The sequence below is a fragment of the Sinohyriopsis cumingii genome, chromosome 2, assembly GCF_028554795.1.
Source record: "Sinohyriopsis cumingii isolate HCF-2022 chromosome 2, ASM2855479v2, whole genome shotgun sequence".
Taxonomy (NCBI): Eukaryota; Metazoa; Mollusca; class Bivalvia; order Unionida; family Unionidae; genus Sinohyriopsis; species Sinohyriopsis cumingii.
This window is the reverse complement of record NC_142962.1, coordinates 64,091,238-64,116,595: the sequence shown is the minus strand read 5'-3', so window position 1 is coordinate 64,116,595 and position 25,358 is coordinate 64,091,238. Positions and strand designations below refer to the sequence as shown.

Genomic DNA, 25,358 nt, shown 5'->3' with positions numbered 1-25,358 from the left:
TTGAATACCATAATAAAACAGATAAATGCACTACATACTATATAATATTTTACGAGTAGTTATTCCTCCAGAATTGACTGAAGTAAAGACTATAGTCTGAATATACCTCCTTGTTCATTTGTAACCCCCTCCCCAGCCAATTTAATAAAAGAAACACTTAAATGAGGTAAAAGATGCACAGAATTTAGTCAGTTCAGTCATTGATTTATAATTTCAAACCTGACTATGACCAGGTGGGCCCTAATGCTGTTAACATCTTCACATTTCATTTAAAATGGAAGTTTTCATTCTAAAAGATGACCTTGCTTGCCAGTCATTTCCAATTCATGGACAAGTGTCCATTATCAGTGAAGGAGTGGATGCACAACTACATGTGTATGTACATGAAAAATACTGCGTCATCTGCTTCCGGCAATTACAATGTCAAATCAAGCAAAGGAAGAGAATGACAGCTATAAATTTTTCTTTATGTGGATTTAACAATTGGTATAATTTCTGTGTATATGTACAGTTTCTGGACAAGTCCATTTTCAGTGAAGGAGTTGATGCATGACTACACATGTATGTACATGGAAAATACTATGTCATCGACTTCTGTTATTTACAATGTCGAATCAAGCAAGGAAGAGAATGACAACTATAAATTTGGCTTTACATGGATTTAACAAGTGGTGGAATTTCTATGTACATGTGTGCGAAGGGATATAACTCTTAACTCTCAACCTTATTGTAATTTATGGAATCATTCAGCAGTTAATGAATAGGATGAAATACGTCATTCTGTTGTTGGAGAAAAATGACTCACCTATAAGTATACACAGTATAGTGCTGTGTTAGTATGGAAACTCCATTAAGCATGAAAAGAGCAGACGATGCCAGTTTTTGGGTGCCTCTGGTCACAGTCAGGTTAGAAATTAAATATTAGTGATTGAATTGACTAAGTTATGTGCACCTTTCATCACATTAAAGATTTTCGCTATTAAAATCAGTAGGGGGTACAAACAAATGGGGATTTATGCAAAAACTATAATACTGCAGAGAAAAGTCATAATTTTAACACTAAAAGAATGCCTGATATCCTTTATATACTGGGCTTCTGTCTGGCATATATTGGAATGAAGAAAGCAACGAATTCACATTTTTTTCTTCAAAGTTTTGTTATGTTTTTTGAACTGTGTGATTTCTACATATCTGAAACTGTAGCATTACAGAGATCAAACTTAATAAGTTCACTTAACTGGAGGAGTATTCCTTTAAGCTGATTAAAGTAGGTCACAATGACCTATTTGTTATACTCCAGTGACTGTATAAAGGTTTTGCAGTTCACTCCATTTCTCATACATCATTGACTTAACAGTTAGATTCATCTAAACAGGTAGATTCATCTTAAATATATTTTTGTGTATATTTGCATGGAAATTTCAGCTGCTGCTTGATTGTTTTCTTTATCTTTGCATATGTGTGTGTCTGTTTTGTAGTTAGAACCAGGCCAACTCAGACTGGTGAGGGCAACATTCAAACCTGTACCATTCTGGTCTTAAGTCTGGCAAGCAAACTACTGCTTCTCAGTCGAACAATATACCAAAGACATTATCCTAACCATTTATTTAACCCTTTCCCCCACAGCACCTACCATAGAACTACAACTCAGAATACACTTCTCTTGTTATATAGTACAGGTGTACAATGTGTTATCAATAGAACACTGCCACAGCAGATAGTATCACAGTAAGGCTGCTGAGAAAAAAGTCATATCAATATATACATATTTAATGTTTTCATATTGAGTATTTAGTTCTTATTTTTTCTTTCTAAATAATAAAATTATAAATAGATACATTATTACTAATGTACATGAAGCAGTGTGAGTCCCAGGTTAATGTGCTGTAAATATATTACACTCGATTTTTGGACTTGTCTTGTTAATTCTTAAGATATGTGTTCCTCAGAAATCAATCAACTAGCATGGATTCAGTGGCTCTGTCAGCAAAGAGAATGGCAGGAATTTGCACTTTAGGGGAATTTCCATGTTCTCTTATCTCTAATTGGCTCTTTAGGATTCAAATATTACACTAGCATGTGCTCTTAAATCATGGAACTGTCTAGAAATCTTGTTTTACTTGAGGGATTATTTGCATCAGGTAGGGGATAACAATGCACTGTCTTTGATATGAAGTAGTCACATTCAGAGATGCACCTGTATGTGGGAAATGTTTAGCCAGTTGAGATGGGGGAATGTTTGATTGATGATTCTGTTTTTTTTTTAAATATGTGTTCTTTTAGTTTATTAATGACATTTTCGATCTTGCAACATATTCATTTCCTGTGTCTGTTATAGAAAACATGGTTGCATAACTGTCTTGGATTGTCATTTTAGTGGACTGGAGTACCTATTTTAGTAAAGAGGCAGTGCGTAAAAGACTTCAGGAAAGTGCAAAGAAGACACAAGAAAAACTTCAAGAAGAAGTAATTGCCAGTGTTTTGAAAACCCTAGGTCTGCCTGAGGTGGGTTAATGTAATAGTTAATATAAGGGCTTTACTTAAATTTGCAAAGAAAAGTATAAATTTTGTTGAGACTGGTAGCCATAACAGTGGATATTTCCAAGATCAAATGATAAGCTCCACCCACTTAGTTACTGCTGCTGCAACTCCCAAGCTATAGAGAAAATGGCGGATCCAGTAGTATCAGCAACAGATTCAGTGGACGATATTCTCGGCAGCATTTCTGAAACTTTTATTCCTGATTGCAAGATTCTGTTAGATCATGAGTTAAACTACTACACACAAAGATATATTCATCAAATTAGGATTTTTGATGGTGAAATTGAGTCAAAGTTGCAGCACTTTGCTGGCGATCTATGATGAAGAATGAACATCCTTACAAACTTCAAGAAGACATTTTGTTTGAAGAGGACAATATAAATAAAATTGTCTGTTCTTGCAAATTTAGGCATGCTTATTAATTATCCGAATTTCTTGTATGCCTTCATTTTTTATAATTTAAAAAAGCTTTCATTATCTATTTGTTAAATTTATATCATAAATATACAATTGTCATAAAAAATAAAGCAAGTACTGTTCATCTAATAATTTAATTATGTTTAAGAAAAGAAATATTATTGTTACAATATATAAATGAACAATTTATACAAATTTATCTGAGTGATTGAAGGGAATGTTTTATGTTCTTTATGCTGCATTAATGTGAATCCTCAGTTGAACAGATAAACATTTCGTAAGGATATCATACCAGTAAATTTAAATTAGAGTAATGTTAAACAATGATTTATCATAATCTCTTAAAAAAAGATGGAAATGATTGAAATATGCATGACAAAAATTTAAAATAAATGGCAGGATGTAGATTGCTGTTATTTATAGTCCCAAGCCTAATGAGGAAAAATGAAATATTTTATTACAGTTTCACTTCTTCATAAAGTTAAAATATTTGTTTATAAAAAAATTCATAATAAAATTTTTTGAAAATAATTCAGTTTAAAATTTGAAATAATTGGTGTCAAAATCCAATTTTGCTTATATATATATATATATATATATATATATATATATATATATATATATATATTGATTAGGATTAGGAACAAAAATCCAGAATTTAAAGTATAGAGTGGTGTTTTGTCAAGTTGGCACCAGTTTCAAGTGAAAAAAAAAATGCTCATTTTTAAAATTAAAAATAAAATAAAATCAGCATTATTGAAGCATGATGCAGAAGTCTAATATTCCAAATATAATTTTTTTTTTTAAGTAAGGTAATAAAAAAGACAAAAACAAACATCACATATACACACATTTTGTTTATTGCATCTTAATTTATGACTCCAATATGATATACAATTCAAACATAAGCATGCAATTAGCATACAATTGTATTCTACATTTTCACAAGCACAACAAATAATATCATTATTGTGTATCTGTATATGAAATATGATTAGATATAATGTATCACACACAATACGGATGTTTTTCCATGCTTGTATTTTTCAACCTATTTTTCAGGACAGCTGAATTAATTCTAATGAAACTTTTTATGAATGTTTCAAAGGACACTCTGCCAGAATTTCATTTGAGATGGTGCCCCTTGCAATGGTGTGTCTTCCATACTAGCCATATGGAAAACCAATTTATGATTTCTTTGTCCAGAATGGCTTTCCAGACACGTACTACAATGGATTTTTGTTGCAGAAGAGTCTTTCTGGGCAGATCCAAAGTTGCTTCTGTTGCTGCTTCCTCACTCGGTGATGTTGTAGGAGCAGAGTCAGCAATTGTCTAGTGACCAATAAGGGGCAAAACAGTAAAAGGGGTGGTGTGTCCACTCTTTTACGGTTTGGCCCCAATTGTCAGCTTGCCTGTTTATTCCCTTTGGCCTCAGTTTATTTACTTGGGTGCACCACTGAGAGGATTTTGGCCAAGATCTGTGCCCTTCTGTCCATCAAGACTTGCAGGGCTTTGGAACTGAAGTTGCATAAACTAGTTGCCATAGTCTCACCTGCCAATCTTTCTTGGTTTCCTTCAATCTGTTGAAGGAGTAATCATTTTCTCCAGCAGCATTGCAAGATTATTTGAGGCTTTTGCATAGATGTCATGAAGCATGCTCTCAATGTCCAAGGAACTCTATGCAGAGGTTCTTCACTTTCATAAGGAGGCTTCCTTGGAGACATAGAGGTCATGTTGGAACACATCCCTTCTTGATGTGGCCAATGTTATTTGGGGGGCTAATCCCAATAGTGGCCTTGGAAGAATTGTGCAGTCAGCAACACCAGTCTCTGGCGATCTTAATGGGCCAGCTAATCTGGTGAAGAAACACACACATCCCAAAAGGTCCAAGGCTTTACTCCTAAACAATTTAAACATGCCAATCATCAGAACCAGAATCAGTCCCAGTTTAAAAATCCTTTCTGCATGTCTTTCTCATGATCTGGCCTGATGGGCCAGGTGAGGAAGTCTATTGAATCCTACTCCATCCCTAAGGAGGAAGGGAGTCACACTCTCTTCAGCTGAGTCTCCATTTCAAGGACTTTCAGTTCCACCTGTCCCAACTGATATACAGGAAGATGTGTGCACCCTCTTCAGGAAGGGTGCAGTAGAGAGAGTGGACAACATGTAGAGTCCACTAAAATTTATTTGCAGATCTTCTTTGTTCCAAAAAGAGTTTTGATATTTCCCCTTGAACAAATTTCTTCTGGATGAACAGTTTAAGATGAAGACAACTGCTGCAGTCAGGAATACCTCCAGGCCAAACAACTAAATAGTCTTCATAGATCTTCAGGATGATTATCTTCATATAGTCATATTCCCTGCCCACTAGAAATTCCTTCAGTTTTGTCTATAACTGGACATTTTCTGGTTTGGGCCTCTTCCTTTCAGCTTAAATTCTGATCCCAGAGCCTTTACAAAGATGTTGGGTGTAATAGCAGTAATTTAAGGTACATAGAAGTTCCCATCCTGTAGTACTTAGACAACTGGTTGATGCACATCATCCTGCTGAGGGATATGTATCTCTGTTGGGAGACAGCAACTCGTCTAGGCTGGAGACGAATCTTTTTTTCATGACTGAACAGGAAGACTTTGTTGTCTACTTGTCTCTTCCTCACTCTCCTGGTGAATGTAGGGGATTTAGTTTTCCTAAGGCTTCATATTCTGTCCATCAAACTCTTGCTTCAAGCAAGCAGGAGACCACCCAAGGACCCCTATTCACAAGAATCCCTTCTGATCCAAGTTTCCTCACCATTTGAGATGGTCAAAAAATCAGAAAAGGTTTTGACCAGATAATGATTCATATTCTGGAATCTTTTTCCTTCATTTTCACCAACACCTCAGGCTTGTGGGGCTCATCTAGAGTAGAGTAGAGCAATGCTGCCATGTATGTGGTCTTGGGAATAAACATTCCTTCACATAAACAATCTAGCAATAAAAGTTGTTTTACTAACATTTGAACTGTGTGTCAAACACATAAGGCATCACTGCATCATGGTTTCTATAGACTGTATACATTGTTCCATTATTGTTTCAAACTTTTCATAGAAAATGTTAAATTGGGCCTTTCCATCTGTTCTTTTATCTGCCTGACACTTTCATTTCCATCAAATATCTCCCTTAATAATTATTTGATTGAAATCAAATGAAGTATGCAGCTAGATTTTAGTGAGACCTTGTCCAAGACAGATTGTTAGTATTTTGTCTTTATTTAACTGTGTTATAGCCTCTGGTTATCTGATTCACCTACTTTTGTTTCTACATAATAACTTGCACACTTGTTATCAAATATAATCAAATTTTGGTATGCAGCTGAATTGATGAGACCATGGCTGTGCCTAATTGTCAGTCTTTTTACATTATTGTTTAGCAGAATTATTACCTCACATTAATGGAATCACACACTTCAATTCTCCTCAGTACCTCCTTTAATTAATAATATGATCAAATTCACTATGCAGCCTGATACTTATAGGACCTTTGCTGAGTTCAATTGTCAGCTTTCTGCATTGCTGTTTAGCAGAATTAGGTCTGAATCTCAGACCCTTGGTGTTCACAAGAGTCATGGACCTGTTTGTGGCATGCTTCAATACTACCCGCATTATCCTTGATGCTAAATTTACCAGGATAACATTCTCCAAACATACATTGTTTGTATAAAGAAGAAATCCCATGTTTCTCTTTCTTCACCTTGAATTCCTTATCAGTGAGGTAGAATATAATTTTATTCTGTACAAATACTTCATTCATTTAGGCATTTAATTCAGAATCTGTTTAAATTGAGTTTGCCTTTCTTAGGAACGAGTCTTGAAGATTGTTTCTTCCGTCTCTTGGAAAGTTGAGGCCCTGCAGATCCTTCTGTTACAGTGGCAGATGAGACTTTACTAACTACACCAAATTTTCAAAGTTTAGATTTTGAGAGACACCAGCTCAGCAAATAAGAGGACCAAGAAATGAGTGGTGTTAGGTCCATTCAGGAGCAATCTATGGAAATAACCTTCTTTAGATGAATGCCATAGTGAATATATTTTAATTATGGCCTAAGTTGCTATCTTTTGTACAACTCTGTTGTCATCAATCATCATTAGAGGTAAGGGAAACCAAATCCTCAGATCTCTTCCTCTGTATTTAATATTTCTGAAGTGGTTTCATTGTAGACAAATCCACATTCTAGTCTGCCACAACATGGGCAGGCTGAAGGTCTTTTTGTACTTGCGCTCAGGCTAAATCAGCCAATTCATACAACAACTATCCATCTAATCTCCAGCTGAATTTGTGGCTGTTGGTGTTGACCTCATGTAGACCTCTTTGTAACTAGGTGGATTTCAAAGCTTCTAGTCTTTGTCTCCCCAGTCCTTGATCTGAAAGCCTGGGTACTTGACACTCTGAACTGGAATAGTCTTGATGCAGGCACCTTTCCCCAGACCCCTCTGATTCAGAAGATGAAGAAATTCAAGTATAGGCTAATCTATATTGCTCATCTTAGACCAGAGAAATCTTAGATAATTGACCTTTTAAATCTAGTGGCAGATATTGAAGGGAATTCCTGCCATATGACTTGAAGCTCTTCTAATACATTGGGAGGCTACAGCCATGCCAGCTTGAGGAACAAAAAATTAGGAACCAAAAATTTAAATCTCTCTGCCTATCATTTTTTTAGGAAACCAAGTTCTGCAGTAATAGTGTTCTTTGAGATAATTACCTGATCATAATACAGGTACTCCCTCCCAAACCCTTCCAGCATTTACATTCATGTAAGAACATGCACATTTGCTTCAGTTGCTGTACAGTTGTTGTTATGGGGTTTAACAACATTTTTCAGCACAACATAGGCTATATATGGCAGCTAGTATAAATGGGGGAAAACCCCAGAGGGAACCACCAACCCATGAGAAGCTACTGACAAGCTTTCTCATGTATCCACACTGGCTGAGCCTGAGACTCAAACCCATCCAGACAGAGGTGAGATGGCAGTGATTCATAATGGTGAGTGGTGTAGACCACTCAGCCACTCCTTTACTTCAGTAGTAACTGATGAACGAGTTTGATGTGAGTCCCTCTATTGAAGGCAAGACATCTCTTGTCTGATTTAATCTGTCAGTAAGCATTCACGTCAGCACGTACATTGCTAAAGCAAATAAAAACATGTGGTAAACATCTTTTTTTTTGTTCAGGAGGGCTGGATTTGCAAGGTATATGAAGGACTGCTTACATATTTTTAACTGAATGACATTTTATTTGAAAATGGCAAGATCACTTTTAAATTTGTTTTGGAAGACAGGTTTATTCTGGAAGTTCATTTTCATCTTATTGTTGTTTAGTATCCACCATATTTTTAGTTGATAGCATTTGTGAATCTTCCTGTCTATAATTCTTTTTGCTTTTCTACCTAATAACATATAAAGTGATGTATGGATCCAAAATACCTCAGTACTGAGATAGACATCCATGCTGTCATGGTTGAGCTTGATTTTAAACATTTTGCTATACATTTTTTATTTTTACCACGATCTTGCCCCAGCTTGACTTTTCTATTATTATGACTCTATGGTCTTTAATAGAAAAGAGCAAGAACCATCAAGTTTTGTAAAATTCAACAAATAATTTATTTCTCTAGAATACAAAGTGAAAATTTAAAAAAACTTACAGTAATACAAATTAAATCCCAAAATAGTCAAAACAATTATATCTCCAGTCTATGTGGTGTTTGAAATAGGATCCAGTGCTGAAGTTTCCTACCTTAAATATTCTCAGCATGTTTTTTAATGTTCTCTAATTTTATGGTGTTTGTTTTTGTAATCATATCATTATATATGTTTTTTTATGTTATAGGTGTTGTCTAATGTTGTAAAGCACTTAGAGCTTCTAAAGGTTAGGCACTATACAAAGTCCTCATTATTATTATTATTATTATGACTCGCATTCCTTTTGGAAGCACACATAACATGTATATTATCACATATATAAAAAAAAATTGGTCCCTCAATTTGATTCATATCCAATTTTTACTAAACAATTCACTACAACTATCACAAATAGCATGTGGCCATAGTGGCTTACATGCTTCATATACATGTACTTAAATTGCCCTAGATTTTGGTCAGCTGGAGACAGTATCATCTTGCCAAGGCTACTCAGGGGATGAGGCTATTCATAGGGAAATGAAAGCATGTGAACAAATTCAAAAGTTTAACAAACATATTTACAAGATACCCCATTTTCAATTAACTTGAAGGCAGATATCTGTAGTTTCAAAAGATTGGAAATTTAATTTGCATTTTATGCTGCTGTTGGGAGCAAAAATTAAAATTTCATGGCATAATAAATCTGTCCCAGTCATGTTGGGAAATGCAACAATCCATCAGATTCCATTGCTTTTATTTAAATTTGGTGCAAACTTCCTTTGATGAAAGTTTTTTTGTTGTTATTGAAGATTGTAGTCAGTTTTCTTTGATGAAGGGTACATGTTTTATTGATGTTACTGGTACAGGACAGTTTTGGAGGACCAAACATATGTCCATTTCTTATTGCGGTGGTAAAAGGAAATAACTGTTGAACATTGAGTGAGACTGATTTTTTTTCTTCCATTTGCTTGATATTTATACAGAATGATCAGTGCTTCAAAGAGAACAGTTTTGTTTGAAGTTCCAGCAAAACAAATTCTCTGTACATCTTAAAAACTGAAATTAGCCATCATTTGGTTGATTGTAGCAATTATTGTTTTTGCCTTCTAAAGATGGTTGATTGTAGCTAGTCTGGTAGCATGACTATTGAATAGACCAACAAGTGAGACCACTTAATTTTTACATTTCTGGTAACAGAGTGATGCTGCATTCCATGCTTGCATCAGAAATGTTTGAAAAAATTGTCCAAAAGGTTTTTGTTTTGACAGGGATTACTACAGAAAATGTGAATGTTCTGAATTTGTTCAATGAGTATCCACATATATATAAATTACTAGTGATTGACCAATAGTCTGACACTATTTTGTCTAAAAGACCCTTTATGAGATAGTGCCCAATCCAGTTGATCTTTGCTTCCAGAAATGTTAACAAAAAGTGTTTAGATCTCACAGCAAACAGTACTCAAACCAGATGTCAGAAAAAGGAGATTATGATATAACAATGCACTGTTAAGATGGTTTGTCAATATGGACAAAGAGTTTGTTTATCTAAAAATAAATTCTAGTGCATTTAATATCAAGTTTGCAAGTTCCTTTTATGGTGTGTATGAATTTCATCACTCCAAACTAAATGTTCTATTTACAAGTTTAAATGGCCAACAATGTTGCATTAAAACTTGCCAGATGGTATATTTGTTGCCAGGAAGGAAAATAAATTGCAATTTGCAACATTGGTGAAGCAAGTGTGATCCCTGAACAAACTTTTTACACATTATTTTTTGAACTTTTAAGAAGAAAAAGCTTCTTTTGTGTACAAGAAAAATACATGTACATGAATTGCACGAGCCATGCCATGATTATCTTAGAATTCATACACAATCTCTTCACTAAAATGATAATTAACTTTTTACCTGTTTTTGTACTGTTAAGAAAGAAAGAAAAAGTACATGCATATGAAATTTTGGGAGCTATGCCAAAATCATGTTATATCTGAATTCATGTTATAACAGAGTGTGCTATAGTGGGGTCACATTGTACCACTTTATATTCTGAGAGATCCTATATAGTTTCAGGCAGATGAGTGATTTGAGTACACAATCGTTTTTTCTTGGCTATTTATCTTCACTGAGTTTTTAATAAAATAAGTTTGATAAGCTGCACATTTTAGTCCTTGATGGATACTTTTGTATTTACCTTGGGAGATGATGCATTTATGCCTTTAGTATGTTTAGTTTATCATAATTTTTGATTAAATAGAGTATTAAATTTACCCTTTATGTCTTTCCATTCAGGATCTGCTTGCCGAAACCCCACCCTGTCCAAGGCCAGAGACTATGACCATGGCTGTTCTTTTAGAGGAACTAACTCTGCGGAATCTCTCAACAGATGGCACTAAAGAGGAGTTGATCCAGCGTTTGAAAAAGGATGATCTTTGTAAGATAGATGAGTTTTCAAACTTTCTAGTCAATAGTATGGTGTAGAAATTGTTCCATATTGTGTCATTTTTGCCCATGTGCTAAAACGCAACCTAAAAATTAGGTTTGACTGAAGCTTAGTGCATGTTGATGTAGTGCAAAATTTTCTGATTATTCTTTAATTTAGCTTCATCAGGTACATGTAGAATCAGATATTGAATATTTAGCAATTTCAGCACTTTGAATCTATAGACAATACAGCTGCATGGTGCAATATTGTACTTACCCATGTGTCTGTCAGTTAATATTACTTTCAGTCATATTTTGTATTTTACTAATTTGCTATTATGTAAAATCTGGTTTCTTGAATTTTGCTCTTTGACATCTTTGAATCACAACATTTATATGTCAAAAGGCTAAAAATTATGACCTGTTAGTATTTGTTTTGGTAATTTCTTGTCAGTTTACACTTGTTACCTTTATCTTTTTTTTATATATCTTTTACAGAATTTAATTTATTTATTGTTGATATATTCTGTTTGTTATATTGTATTTCATGCTTACATTTGTTTGGAAGGTTTTTCTTCCTGGGTTTTTGTGCACAGTTTTTAAAGTTTTACATGTGTCAAATTTTATTTCTGATTTTCCCCCTCTTGCCACTATTGGGCTGAGCTGCCATTAAATGCAACAGCAGATACATATTTACATTGTAATTTCTTTCAGCATGTGAACATAATGGAAAGATCCTGTTACTTCCAGAGATTACCAACTCGAGTTTGAATAAGTTGCTATACTACAAGATTGCCAGTGATTGTATGAAACTGACTGCCTGTTTAGAAATAACAATCCCAGCAGTGAACTTCACCAAGGCCCTTTCTACCTCCCTGGAGCTGGACCCATGCAACTTCATTCTCAAGGCTGCTTTTGAAAGCTTCTCCAAAACCTTTATCATGATTGATTATGAATGGGGTAAGCTAGTATAAATTTTAAAATAGAAGATTTAATACTAAAGAATGTATAACTTATTGAAATTGACATATCAGTGTGAACTTTCCTGGCAATTATCTCCTAACTTTTCAAACCTTTGTGGACTTTGACCTTTTTGACAAAAACCTTGTAGGCGAAATTGAACTAAAAGCACTTAAATATAAATGTCAAATCTGATAGGTATATTTATTTATTTTTCATTTGCTGGCCAACAGCCATCTTGTAAATCTTTTTATTGCTGCTCCTTCTAAATGGATTGTCAGATCAACATGGGATTTTCACTTCTTGGTACTAAATGATGATGGTGCTGAGTTTGCATCCAATATAGCAACTTTGGTAGCCATCTTAAAAATCTTGTTATTACTGCTCTTGAATCTAAAGACTTTTTAAGTTGTCTGGTTGGTTCTAAATGAAAATGGTCCTGATCTTACTTCCAATATGGCCACCATGGTAGCCATCTTCAAAATCTTATTGCTACTCCACCTGAATTGGGATTGATATAATAGTTTTTACCTGCAGACTTCTTACAATATCTTTTTGGTCCTGAATGAAAATGGTGCTGCTAGGACATACATTATGCAGGGTTTCCACACTACTGGAAGTCAGGAAAAGATCAAGAGAAAGAATAAAAGCTCTTCAAGATAGCAAATAAAGATCGGAGTTGGGAACAACCATGAATAATTTTCAGCTGCCACATGATTGCAGAAAAAATATGTAATTGTGTTGTAAAGGTGCTTGCATCAACATATTTTTATCGTCAGTCCAAGTACTGAGGCAATTACACTGGTCAAGTAGACTGATTACACTGTTGTCAGTGACATGTGAGCTCAACAAGTTTAAGAGAAAAATAACAAAGCTTATCTTTCCTATTTCCCCTTTTAATATGTAAGTTTAATGAAAATATATTAGGAAATTTGATTTGACATCCAGTGGTATCTCTACTCCACCTAAATGGAAAGTCATAATGACATGGTGATTTTCACCAAAAAGCTTCTTATTGGTGTTTTGTTGGTCAAAAAAAATATGCAAGTTTGACATCCAACATGTCATTATGGTAGTTATCTTGACAATCTTGTTATCACTACACCCTCTGAATAGATGACCATATTGACTTGTGGTTTTCACCAAAGGACTTCTTATGATCTCTTATTGATCCTAAATGAAAATGGTGTCAGTCTAACATCAGAGATGGTGGCTGTAGTCACTGATTTGAAAATCTTGTTATCATTCAAGAACATCAAAGATGGCTCAGTACTCAGCAGTTAAACATAAAATAATATCTTGAAGTCCTTGTCTTGAATTTTTGGCCAGTAGAATCATTTCTTTCCAGTGACTTCTGTTGCACTGAGACATCCTTCAGACTACCAGTATATGCATGCCTTTAGGGCTAACATTAATTGTTGCTTGATTACTAGAGGGAAATAAAAATAAGGTCAGGACAATTGAAAACTAAAAGCGTTTGTCCAATTGACAATTTATTTTCTTGTATTATTGATGAAAATAATAAGAGGAAGTACTTTGAGAAATGCTAACTAAATGTAAAGTTTTATTCCACAACTTTTCCACTGTGCTCTTCACAATCATTAAAAGACTTCTTCTGAAATATTCTATTCTTTGCTTAAAACAAATGCCTAATCTAAATACTCCCTGCTCTTTTAAGTTGTTTATCTTTTCTTGTTTATCATTTTTGTATTTGTTTATTGAAACAAGGTTGCCTGACACTGAGTTAACACAATCTACCTTAATAAATATAACACAAATAAATATCTCATACAAACACACACACTCTCTCTCTCAGACACATGTTGCCAAGCACAAAAGAATATACTCAAGTCCTAACACATAAACAAAATAGGGTGTTGCTCAGATTGGAAAATGTGACATAAAATTTCAATACTCAATAGTAGCTACAGGTTTAGTTGTTGTCTTCTACAAGCATTTACAGTTTTAAAAAGGGACCACTTTTTCTTAAACATAAACAATTTAGTATACAGCTTTACTATTTTGCCATTTGTTTTATTGTATGAAACATTCTTTTTCAAGGTGACTATCTTGATCCCTTCCAATCTGACTTACTCTCATATATCAGCTGTGTAATGTCAAGGTAATCATTAAATATGTTTGTGGAATTAAACTAGATATTTCAGTCATGATCTGTAATTCAGACTTGCAGATTTGCCATATTAGTGTGGATGTAGCCAAGTTATTTTCAGTCAAATCTCCAGTAATCCTATTTTATGACTTTAAGTTAGACTGAGATAAGTTAGACTGAGATAAGTTACACGTGGTAAACACAACAGTTAAATGTTAAATGTGGTTTTAGTATGACCTTTGTTGTTATTAGTCTTCCTTTCCAAATATACCTTAATCCATTAATAAAACAAATCATATTAGTATTTCATTAAAATAATAGACATCTCATAAATTGTATAAAATATATTATAAAATTGTTGATTAGCTTTGATATCTTGTTAATTTTATAAAATTTAAATACTTGATAAGATATTTTGTTTCAGTTACAAGATATTTTATCAGCTGTGTAAGATATCTTAAATAATAATTAAGACATCTGATCAAGTTTGTAAGATACCTTAAAGAAAATAATAAAAATATCTTACAAAGTGTAGAATATATGTATAGTTTTTAAGATATCTTGTACAGTTAATGAAATATCTCATACAATTTATAAAAGATCTCAATTCACTCTGTTTATAAGATATAATTTATCTTTAATACCTTATGAACTTAATCAGATATTTTGTGACCTTTATCAGATACCCTATGATATTTTATAGAATTTATTCCATACCTTTCAAACTTATGAAATATCTCACAAACTGAATAAATCTTATAAACTTTGGGAAATATCTTAAAAACTATTTATCTTATAAACAAAATAAAAGTAAGATATCTGATATAGTTTATCAGATATCATATAAAGTTTTTAATACATCTTAGAAACTTTCTTAGGTTTCTGTAATAAAATTACATATAAGATGTGATGTTTCTGAGATATCTCATTAAGTTTATACAGTAACCAGTTTTTGAATCATTTGATCTGTATGAGGTATCATATAAAATGTATGAGATATTTTAAATAAAATATCCTATTTAATTAATCAGATGCCCCATAATTTTATAATAATTTGTGAATTTTTCAAGATATCATATAATCTTGAAAAAATATCTTATATAATAAATAATACAAATGATTAAATGTTGAAGATATTTTAAAAACAGAATCAAGATATTATAAACTTTCTGATATATCTTCAGATCTGTATATGATATCTTATACAATTGATACAATAATACAAGATAAAATACTTAATCAAATATCCTAAATATTTGGTTGTAACTTGTAAAAATGTTATTATATAAGATATAATGTTCATTTTATAAAAAATCTGTTGTGTTTAATCTGGTATCCAATAAATTTGAAAACATAGGTGATAAAGTTAACGCTTTACCTCACAGTGTGTATGGCTTTGTGGTCAGTGATGTACATGTACCAAAGTTACACAGTGCAGTGTACTATAAATAGAACACCTGTTACCTATTTGACTACATACACTACTGCCTATTGACTGAGCAGTGTAGTATGTTGCATTCAACATCAGTTTTAACCAATTGCATTTTTGGTACACATGTATTATTCATACAAAGATTTAAGAGCAAGATCTGACTGTTCTAGCTGTATAATTATTTTTTATGGAAGAATATTTTATGTGCTTTAAAATCTTGAGAACTCATTCATTATCAAGCCAGTGAAGCCATGTGACCAACCATAGCTGCCATTTCTCATACTCGAAATTTACCAGCTCTTTGTCCATGTCTGCATCACTAAATCATCAGAATTTCAATAAATTATAAACATTCAGTGATGCCTACATCAATATCAGAGCCTTTATCTATGTTATTGGAGCTTTAGTAGTCATGCAAACTCCAGAAAGTACTGAATGAAATCTGTGGCCTCCATTTTGGAGAGTGGAAAATCTGACCCAAACAGTGACCATGTGATCTGACATAATGGTCATTCACATCAGTGAATGTAGTATGTAATAGGGGGTTTTCCTTGAAGATGGCACTACGAAAACCAGCTCAATATGGCTGATGTTTACAGTGGGCATGCAAACATGCTTCCATGAGAATGGTGTACTGTGGAGTCAAAACTCACTTCCATGCAAATTGGGTAGAGGCATCCAAAGGTACTTCCATGAGAGTTGGGTAGCGGCATCCAAAGGTGCTTGAATGAGGTAAAGGGTTAATGATTTTATAAAGTATCTTACATAGTAAATATACCCCAACTGTAGGAGAATTCATCCTACATTTAAGGTGAACTAGAAGATTCTAGAGCATAAGATCCTGCATGGTCCAACCTATAGACACCTTGCCCATGGGCAATGTCCTTATTCTTTTTCTAGTTGCAGTTATTATGGGCAGCTTACACTGATTACATTATGTGTCCCCACTATGGAACACTCCATTTTAATACGAATTCAGAGGAAATATGATTTTGGCATGGGTCCTGAAATTACATTTGTATTTTTCTCATACACATTTTTTTCTTTCTTAAAAGTTTTAAAAGTAACATGTACAAAGTTTCTTATCATTTTGGGCAAGAGATCATATATGAATACAAAACAATCATGGTGTGGCTCATGCAATATCATATACTTGTATTTTTCTTGTACATGGAAAAAGGTTTTTCTTCTTAAAATTACAAAAAATAACTTGCAAAAAGTTTATTCAGTGATCAATCTGGTTTCACTAATGTTGTAAATTGGAATTTATTTTCCTTCTACTGGCAAGAAAATATACTATCTAGTTATTTTGTTTTGAGGGGGCGACTTTATTAGCTGTTTAAACTTTTTTATAAAATCTTGGGTTTGGAGTAGGCAATATGAAAGGAACTCACAAAATTTTGACATAAAATGCACTGAAATGTATTTATTGTTAGATAAACAAATTTTCTGTTCATCTTGACAAACCATCTTAACAGTGCATTGTTATTTTATAATCCACTTATTTTGACATCTATGCTATGAAATCTCCGCAGTTTTAAAAAAGTATAATAGCAGAGATCAACCAGAAAATGCACTATCTTGTAATGGATCTTTCAGACAAATAGTGTCGAACTATCACCTGCTCATGAGTAATACAAATATTTATTTAGACTAACCTTTTGTATGTGGAGGATAAGTAAATTTCCTCTTCTTTTCACTCACTGAATAAAATTCTTCAGAACAATCACATTTTATGTAGTATTTTTAATTTCTGGCACATGCATGAAGGCAGCATCAATCTGCTACCAGAAATGTCACAAAAAACAAAAAAACACATAACCCAACAAAAAAAAAATAATAAAAAAAATATACTTGTTGGTCTATCCAATAGTTGTGCTACCAGGACTAGCTTCAATCAACCAACTTCTAAAGGCAGGAACAGTAACTGCTACAACCTACCAAATGACACCTAATTCATTTTGTTTTTAAAGTGTGTGCAGAAAAAAAGTTTTGCTGTTGTTGTTGTAGGGTTTAACACCATTTTTCAGCACAAGATAGGCTATACATGGTGGCCAGTATTAATGGTGGAGGAAGAACCCGGAAAACACCCGGAAAGAACCACCGACCCACGAGAAGCTACTGGCAAGCTTTCTCACATAACCACATTAGCCGAATCTGAGACTCGAACCAACGCAGACAGAGGTGAGATGGCAGTGATCCGTAATGGTGAGCGCCTTAGACCACTCAGCCACTCAGGGCCCCAAAAAAGTTTTGCTGAAACTTCAAAGAAATCTGATTACCATTGAAAGACCAATCATTCTGCATCAACACTAAGTAAACAAAAAAAAACAGTCACTCTCAATCAATGTTCTACAATTATTTGATGTTGCTGCTGCAATAAGAAATGACCGGTCTTATGCAGGAGGTCATGGGTTTGATCCCCTGCCAAGTCATACCAAAGTGTTACAAAAATGGTACTGACAGCTGCCTCGCTTGGCGCTCAGCATTGAGAGGTTAGTGTTAGGACTGGTTAGCCTGGTATGAGGATAATGTGACTGGGTGGAACATCATGCTATATGTATGTGGCATGATGTCCCAGTGTTAGACATCACTATAAGCTGTCACACTGTAGACATCATAGCAATATGATTGAAAAATTGTTGAAGCTATATTAAAAATCCAAATCACACACACACACACACACACACACACACACACACACACGTGTCAATAAAAATTGGACAAGTATTTGGTCCTTCAAAGCTGTCCTTTGTAATAACTTCAATAATACATGCACCATTCATCAAAGAATGGTGACTAAAACCTTCAGTAAAAAAACTGCCCAAAAATACTTTCATCAGAGGATGTCAGCACCAAATTTAAATAAAAGCAATGGAATCTGATGAATTGTTGCATTTTCTAAAGTGACTGGAACATGTTTATTGTGCTGTGAAAGTTTCATTTTTGCAGGAAAACATTATGCTTTTGATGGCTACCAATGGCGGCATAGGTATCTTGCAAAGATGTTTGTGAAACCTTTTAATTTTATTCACGTTTTCATTTTCTATCAATAGCATCATCCCCTGGGTAGCCTAGGCAAGATGACAGGCCACTTATGTTCATGTACATGTAGTATGTAAACAAGTATAGCTACATGCTATTTGTGACAGTTTTAGTGAATTGTTTAGTGACAATCGGATATAGATCAAAATGAGGACTATCAATTTTTTTTATATTTGTGCTATTTGTGTTTTCTAATTGGATGTGAATCATACTTGAATTTTATAATGTGATGTATCCTTGAATTGATATATTTTTTATGTATATGTACAGTACTTGACAGATTAATAATTTTACTACACAAATATAAGTTATCAATATACAAGTGTTTTTCAGAGTAGTTTATCTTCATTTTATGAAAAGCATGTATTTTTGCGTCCACTTTTTTTACACCCCCACCCCAACCCCTGGCTATAGTTAAGGTAAATGCATCATTTTCTTCATCTGATTGACTTGGTTGGTTATAACACGGTTTGGCCTCTAACACAGTTGTTTTCTATGGACCCCAACCACTGTGTTATAGCAGGGTCACACTATACATTGCAATTTGAGATTTCTTTTTATGTGTCTTTGATTTATTGTGATGGAATTGCCCTTGATCAAGGAATGTTTCTGCTTTTTTCAAACTCTCTAGAGAGCTGCAAGCATTTTTTTCCAGTTATATTAGGTATGGCCTTGGTGTTTTAGTTCTTACCCCACAGGGGTATTAATGTAGGTATTATTGCTGAGAACTTATTTCTAGCTTAGGTAGGTATTTAGCAAATATCCCTTTACTTGCCAAATTTAGTCTGTAGACTCATATTGATTCTGTTTATTGTCTTATTACAGTAAGGATTCTTCATATTACATATTTTTTTATATGTGAATTAGTGTCAGATAGTATTATTTTTTATTAGCAATCATATCAAAGTGTTCTTTTGTTAAATGATGCATTTGTTGCCAGTTCTCTGATAAGCTGCATGACCTCATTTATGTTGTATTCAGTATTATATGATGGCTTTATTATGTTCAGTAAATTTGGTCTGCAGAGTTGTGTTGATTCAGTTTATGTTTTATTACACTAACAAATCTTCATATTTCACATTTCTTGTGCTTTTTTTATCTCAGAAAAGCAGGTCACACACCATTTTTTCGTTTTACATTGTCTACTTCGTTATCAAACACCAGTGCATTCTTGTAATGAGTATTGGATACTGTTCCTTTTTATTATCTTCTAATCAGCAATGTTACCAAATTGGTTTTTCACTAGAGTAGTGACCACTTGTTCTGAAATAAGGTTTGTCAATGTAATTTTATTTATCATCAGTATCATTTGGTGGTTTTATTGCCTTAACTAAATTTGATGGATTTGCATTGATTCTGTTTATTGTTTATTGCAGTAACAAATAATATTCCACATTTTCTTTTAATGTGACTTACATAAGATTCAGCCAATGTGGGTATGTGAGAAAGCTTGCCAGTAGCTTCTCGAGGGTCGGTGGTTCTTTCCGGGGTTTTCCCGGGTTCTTCCTCCACCATTAATACTGGCTGCCATGTATAGCCTATCGTGTGCTGAAAAATGGCGTTAAACCCCACAACAACAACAACATAATTACCAAGCAGTAAGTAAGGTTTACTGTCTTTTGCTCAGTGATATATGTTCCAAGCTTTCAGACTCTGGTGACACTAAAAACAAATTACATTTTGGAGAAACATTCTGGGTCTAACTCTCAATGAGATCTCTTGTCACTCCTCATTCAGTGAAGATTAAGGTGCTTTCCCAAAGGTTTAGTAAGGGCCAGGACATTGTTCTCAACAAACGAGAAGTCTGTCAGAAAAGAAGAGAGAAACCCTCCCCATGGTGTTGAATCCCTTGGGGTATGCATCAAGCTATATGATTCATACCCATTCCTCAAAGAGATTTAAGTAGTTATTTTCAGTGAGATCTAGGCCTGCAATGCAAGCTTTAGGTCAAAAGGCTAGGTCTCTTGTAAACCTTTGCCTTGCATGCCAACCAGTTTTCAGTAGTGTCATTCAACCTGCTAAGGGTGTAATCTGTTGCCCATTACACTTCATTGTTTGTTAAGGAAGCAGAGGTGAGAACATCTTGGCATGTATTTTCCTTGTCCATATTTTGTCAGTGGAGATTGTTCACCTGCATAGAGATGTTGCTCTGGACACACCCAAGGTCTTAAGAACCTTCTGGGGGCCACTGCCATTTTTCCTTTGACTTATCTTAAATGATCTCAACAAGTTGCTAAGTTCATTATTTAGTCCAGGAAACATTTTGTGTCTGTGGTCTGTGAGGCCAAGTGGAGAATCTTTGGGGATTGATGCATTAAGAAATGTGTCAGTCCTAGCTATCCTTCTATGTGTGTAGTGACTGATTTTTTTCTTCCTTTTGAGGAGAATGCTCAAAACAAGTGTCTCATTAATGCCTAGGTGGAATCTTGCATCTTGTGGTCTAACTAAGCCCCTTATAAACCATTGGATTAAGCTTTCTTTGAGAACCTTACCCTCTGCTTGTTTTTGTGCTTCCTTAGCATGTACATGACAAGGGAGCAGCTTGATGGTGTATCCGTAGAATCATGTTGTATGAGGTTCAGTGGAATTATTAGTTGGCTTCTCTTTTTTGTGAAAAGGCTTTTAGCAAACATCAGCTTCCATTGGTTGTTTCACTTTCAGTTGTGATCCCCAGTCTCAGTCATATCTATGCTGGGGTTAATCCAGTTAGAGTTTATTGTCCAATTAGCACATTAAGGATTTGACAACTTTGAATGGGAGAAGAAAGGTAGAGAATGTTTTTTCCTCCACATAAACATGCCAACCTTTATGCTTTTTGCATAAACATTACACTTTTTGTAACCAAATTACATTTTACATTTGACTGTATATGGATTACACTTTGTTGGTACATGAAAAAATGTAATAAAACTAAAGCAAAAAAACTTGTTTTTGTCATTTTTATTTTCATCTCTTTAATTCCACTCAAGAATATTTGAAAATATTCTTAAAAATATTACTGTTGCACAAGACTAGTGTAAGAGTATTTTGCTTTTTTACTACTTCCAGCAAGTGTAATTGACCCATTTTCAAGAAAACAGACAAGTTTCTTCAAATATCAACTTTTTTCAGAGATTCTTTATAATGATAAGCTTGCTTGTTAGTGGACCAGTCTGTACTTTTAAACAAACTGGACCAGATGTGTAAAACGTGCTTTAATGTGAGTTTTGGATGTTATATGATTGAAAAATATGTTAGAGCATATGAATTTTTTACAACTTTAAAACATATCGGATCAAAAATAGGCTAAATCAACATGTCTTGACAAACTTTGAAAGAAGAATATGGGAGTAATATTGTGCTACAGCACTCTGAGCACATGATTGTGTTCATTGCAGAATTCCAGTTCATGATCATTCAGCAAAAGTTACACATGTAGACTAGTTAAAGTGAGTGCTAAACATAACTAATTTTTCAGTATATTTTGTGTTTGTATTCTGGTTCTAATCCATATGGATCTTGCCTTTTGTGACAAGAATTTTGATCAGTTGCAGACTGAACCTGGTTAGTAGCAAAAATAATTCTGGTATTTATTATATAGATAAATGCTATGGGTCATGAACCTTTCTGCCCAAGTTATTCTTTTTTTGCCAATTATGATAGCAATAATTATGATTATACTTCTTGGGGGATGGCATGTATGCATTAAGTGTTTGGCTGATCTTTCAGCTTCCACCCTTGATTGGATTGCTTTTCCTAATAGAAGAGCTTATCAGTCCCTTCTTGAATGTTCATTCATGAAATTAAGCTCCTGAGCTTTTAGACATTGCTAGTTTGGGACCTTGTTATTTCACCAAAGCAAAGGCATATTTTACTTTGGTCCAATTGTCATAGCTCAAAGAGTGACCCTTGTGGATACCATCCAGCAGTAGTCTTCTATTCTACAGGCCAATTGTGGGATCATGTCTCCATCCAAACTAACAAATTCAGTTACACATTAGCAACAGGTTTTGTATAACTGATATTAAAATGTATTTTTTTGGGGGGGGGGCTAACTTTAATGATGTAATACTTACCTGCTGCTAGTGCCTAATTCCCTGATACTGCCATTGTTGTTTTATAAACTGCAATTGCAGCTGAGTGTTGTGGCTATCATACATAAATGAAATGATTGTGCTAGATCAGATTGATAATACATATACTTTTATTAACTATTGTTGGCAATTGATTTAGTTGCATATCTGATAATACACGGTCTACTTTAAATTATGAATTTTTCTCTTCTTTTCCATAGGAGTTGAGAAAACAGTTGACATCTCAAGTAATTGGAAAGTCAGGTAATTTAATTTAACATGGATTCGAGAATATGAATGGTTGGGAATGAATTTGATGGATGGAAACATGGTCTTGAAAATTGCTACTTAATATGGCCAAGTGAAAAGTTAGGGCCATCATTAAGAAACAACCAGTGGACCAAGAATTTTTAATTTCAGTCTTTAAAAAGTAAATTTTGTGGATTTATTTGAATTTGAAAATTCTCTTTGCATTGATCCAAACATCAGTTTGTCATATTGTACCTGTAGAATAATATCTTGATATGTCATATATTGATTTCCTCAACTGGTTTGCTATTTTAAATATTTTAGGAGTGTTTCTGCAAGTATTTAAATGATATGTTAATTTCACAAAGATTGCAATTTTTCTTTTCCTATTGATTTTTAAAATGGTGACCTAATGGACCCAACTCTTTGTTAAATTTGGGGTTAAAAGTGCAGTTTTAAGAGTCAGAGTGAGAAGGTATCATTAAATATATATAGAACTTCAAAGAAAAAATCTTACAAAAAATGGGATTGACATTTTCAGCAGTTTTCCTTAAGCATGATTGCATCTGAAACTATTAACTGTTTCAGACTCTCAACATGTCCAATTTCTAAAGTTCGTGCATCTGGTTGTTTGACTGACCAGTTCTTATTTCTCAGCTCATTGCCTGTAACTCCAGTGTGGATGAGACTGTGCTAGGGGAAATAACCCTGTGTGAGATCTTCCCAACACTTTGGTCATTGTTTAAGTATTGCTAGGATAACACAAGAGAGTCTTTGAAGAGTTTCTTCCAACCTTCTTGTGATCATTTTCCCTTCTTCAGATTTACATATAAGATCTTGTTTGGTAGCCGGTGATCTGACATCTTGGTGATATGGCCTGCCCATCTCTGTGATTTCATCAGCAGAGATTGGATGCTTGTAGTGCCTACCTATGTTAGAACCTCAGTGTCAGGGACCTTGTCCTACTATCTTATTCTCAGGCAGCCCATGTGAAAATGGTTCAGCTTCATGGCATGGTGTCTATACACAAGAAAGATTTTGCATGCATACAGCAGAGTAAGCAATACAGTGACCCAGTAGAACTTGAGTTTGGTTTGCAGGCTGATGCCTCTGCATTCCCACACATTTGTGCATAGTCCTCCAAAGGTTACACTTGCATTGAAAATTCTGATATTGCTTTTGTCATTGACTGGGACTCCACATTACAGTGTATTGCTGAGGTAGGTGAACTTGTCCACTGCCTGGCATTTCTCTGCAAATCTCTTATATTTTCCTGATGCCACACTGATTCTCATCCATGAACCCTTTGTTGATTTGATGCACAAGGTAATTCAGCAAAATTCTGGTTAGAATTTTGGTGGCTATTGACAGTAAGGAGATGCTCTGATGGTTGTGTCAGGATAGTCTGTTGCCTTTCGGCTTGTATAAGTTCTGGTTAGAATTTTGGTGGCTATTGACAGTAAGGAGATGCTCTGATGGTTGTGTCAGGATAGTCTGCTGCCTTTCCGCTTGTATAAGTGGATGATATATTACTGGTATATAGTTCCTTGAGTATACATCAACTGGAAGAGTTCAGTCAGTTATAGACTTATGCTGGTGTAGCATCCAATCCAGGTTCTTTGCATTTGACAACAGATTAATTGCTTTCTCAGTTTCTCAGTTTTGGTCAGGATTGGATTATCAGTAAGTGATATGTTGCTTTCCACTTCAGGCTGTTGATCGACAACCTCCTCACTGATATATAATTGTTGAATCAGGATGTTGTTGAAGTGTTCTACCCATCGTTTTAGTAGCTTTTCTTTGTCAGTGAGTATTGTGGTGCTGTTAGAGCACACATTATTAGAGCTGTTCTTATTGTCTGTGGCATGACACTGTATCATCTTCAAAGCATATAAAAGTTCTTGATGTCATTCCTGTCTGTGTTGGAGTCTCTGAAGGATGTCTAGTTTTCTTTAACTTTTTCAGAGTTTGCCTCAGTTGTGTCTAGTTAGTATCACAGTTCTTCAACAAATGCCATTTTATGTTCTCGTGTTTCAATTTGGAGATGCTGAGGTTGTCTGCTAGCTGAATCTGTATATTGAACCTGGTGACTATGATCTTGTGGTTTCTCTAGCATTCTGCATTCCTGATAGCCTTTGTCACTCAGGCATCCTGCTTGTCTCTCCTCCTGATGACATAATAAGTGAGATGCCGTTGCTTGGAGTGTGGATGCATCCAAGATTTGTTGTGATTTGGCAGGCAAATGAATGTGTTGGTGAATAGAAGGTCATGTTCAGTGCACATCCTTTATTAGGAAAAGTTTGTTGTTATTGCAATTGCCAAAGTTATTTTTGCCATTGATGCCTGGCCATGTTTGGTGATCTGTGCCAGTTCTAGCATTGAAGTCACCAAGGATGATAAGCTTGTCTGCCTTTGATCTGTCAGCAATAAGAGACTATTACATTTACGACTATTCATGTCAAACAAA

The 25,358-nt window shown here is 34.3% G+C and overlaps 1 protein-coding gene across 1 annotated transcript in view; it reads left to right on the top strand.

Annotated features, from left to right (window-relative positions):
• LOC149805050 (uncharacterized) overlaps positions 1-25,358 on the top strand; it is an 85,114-nt gene that overhangs the window by 9,457 nt on the left and 50,299 nt on the right. The window contains exons 5-8 of the mRNA XM_089933457.1: positions 2,378-2,505; positions 10,912-11,053; positions 11,758-12,003; positions 22,864-22,906. Of these exons, the coding sequence (XP_089789583.1) occupies positions 2,378-2,505; positions 10,912-11,053; positions 11,758-12,003; positions 22,864-22,906 (559 nt within the window). The remainder of the gene's footprint in view (positions 1-2,377; positions 2,506-10,911; positions 11,054-11,757; positions 12,004-22,863; positions 22,907-25,358) is intronic.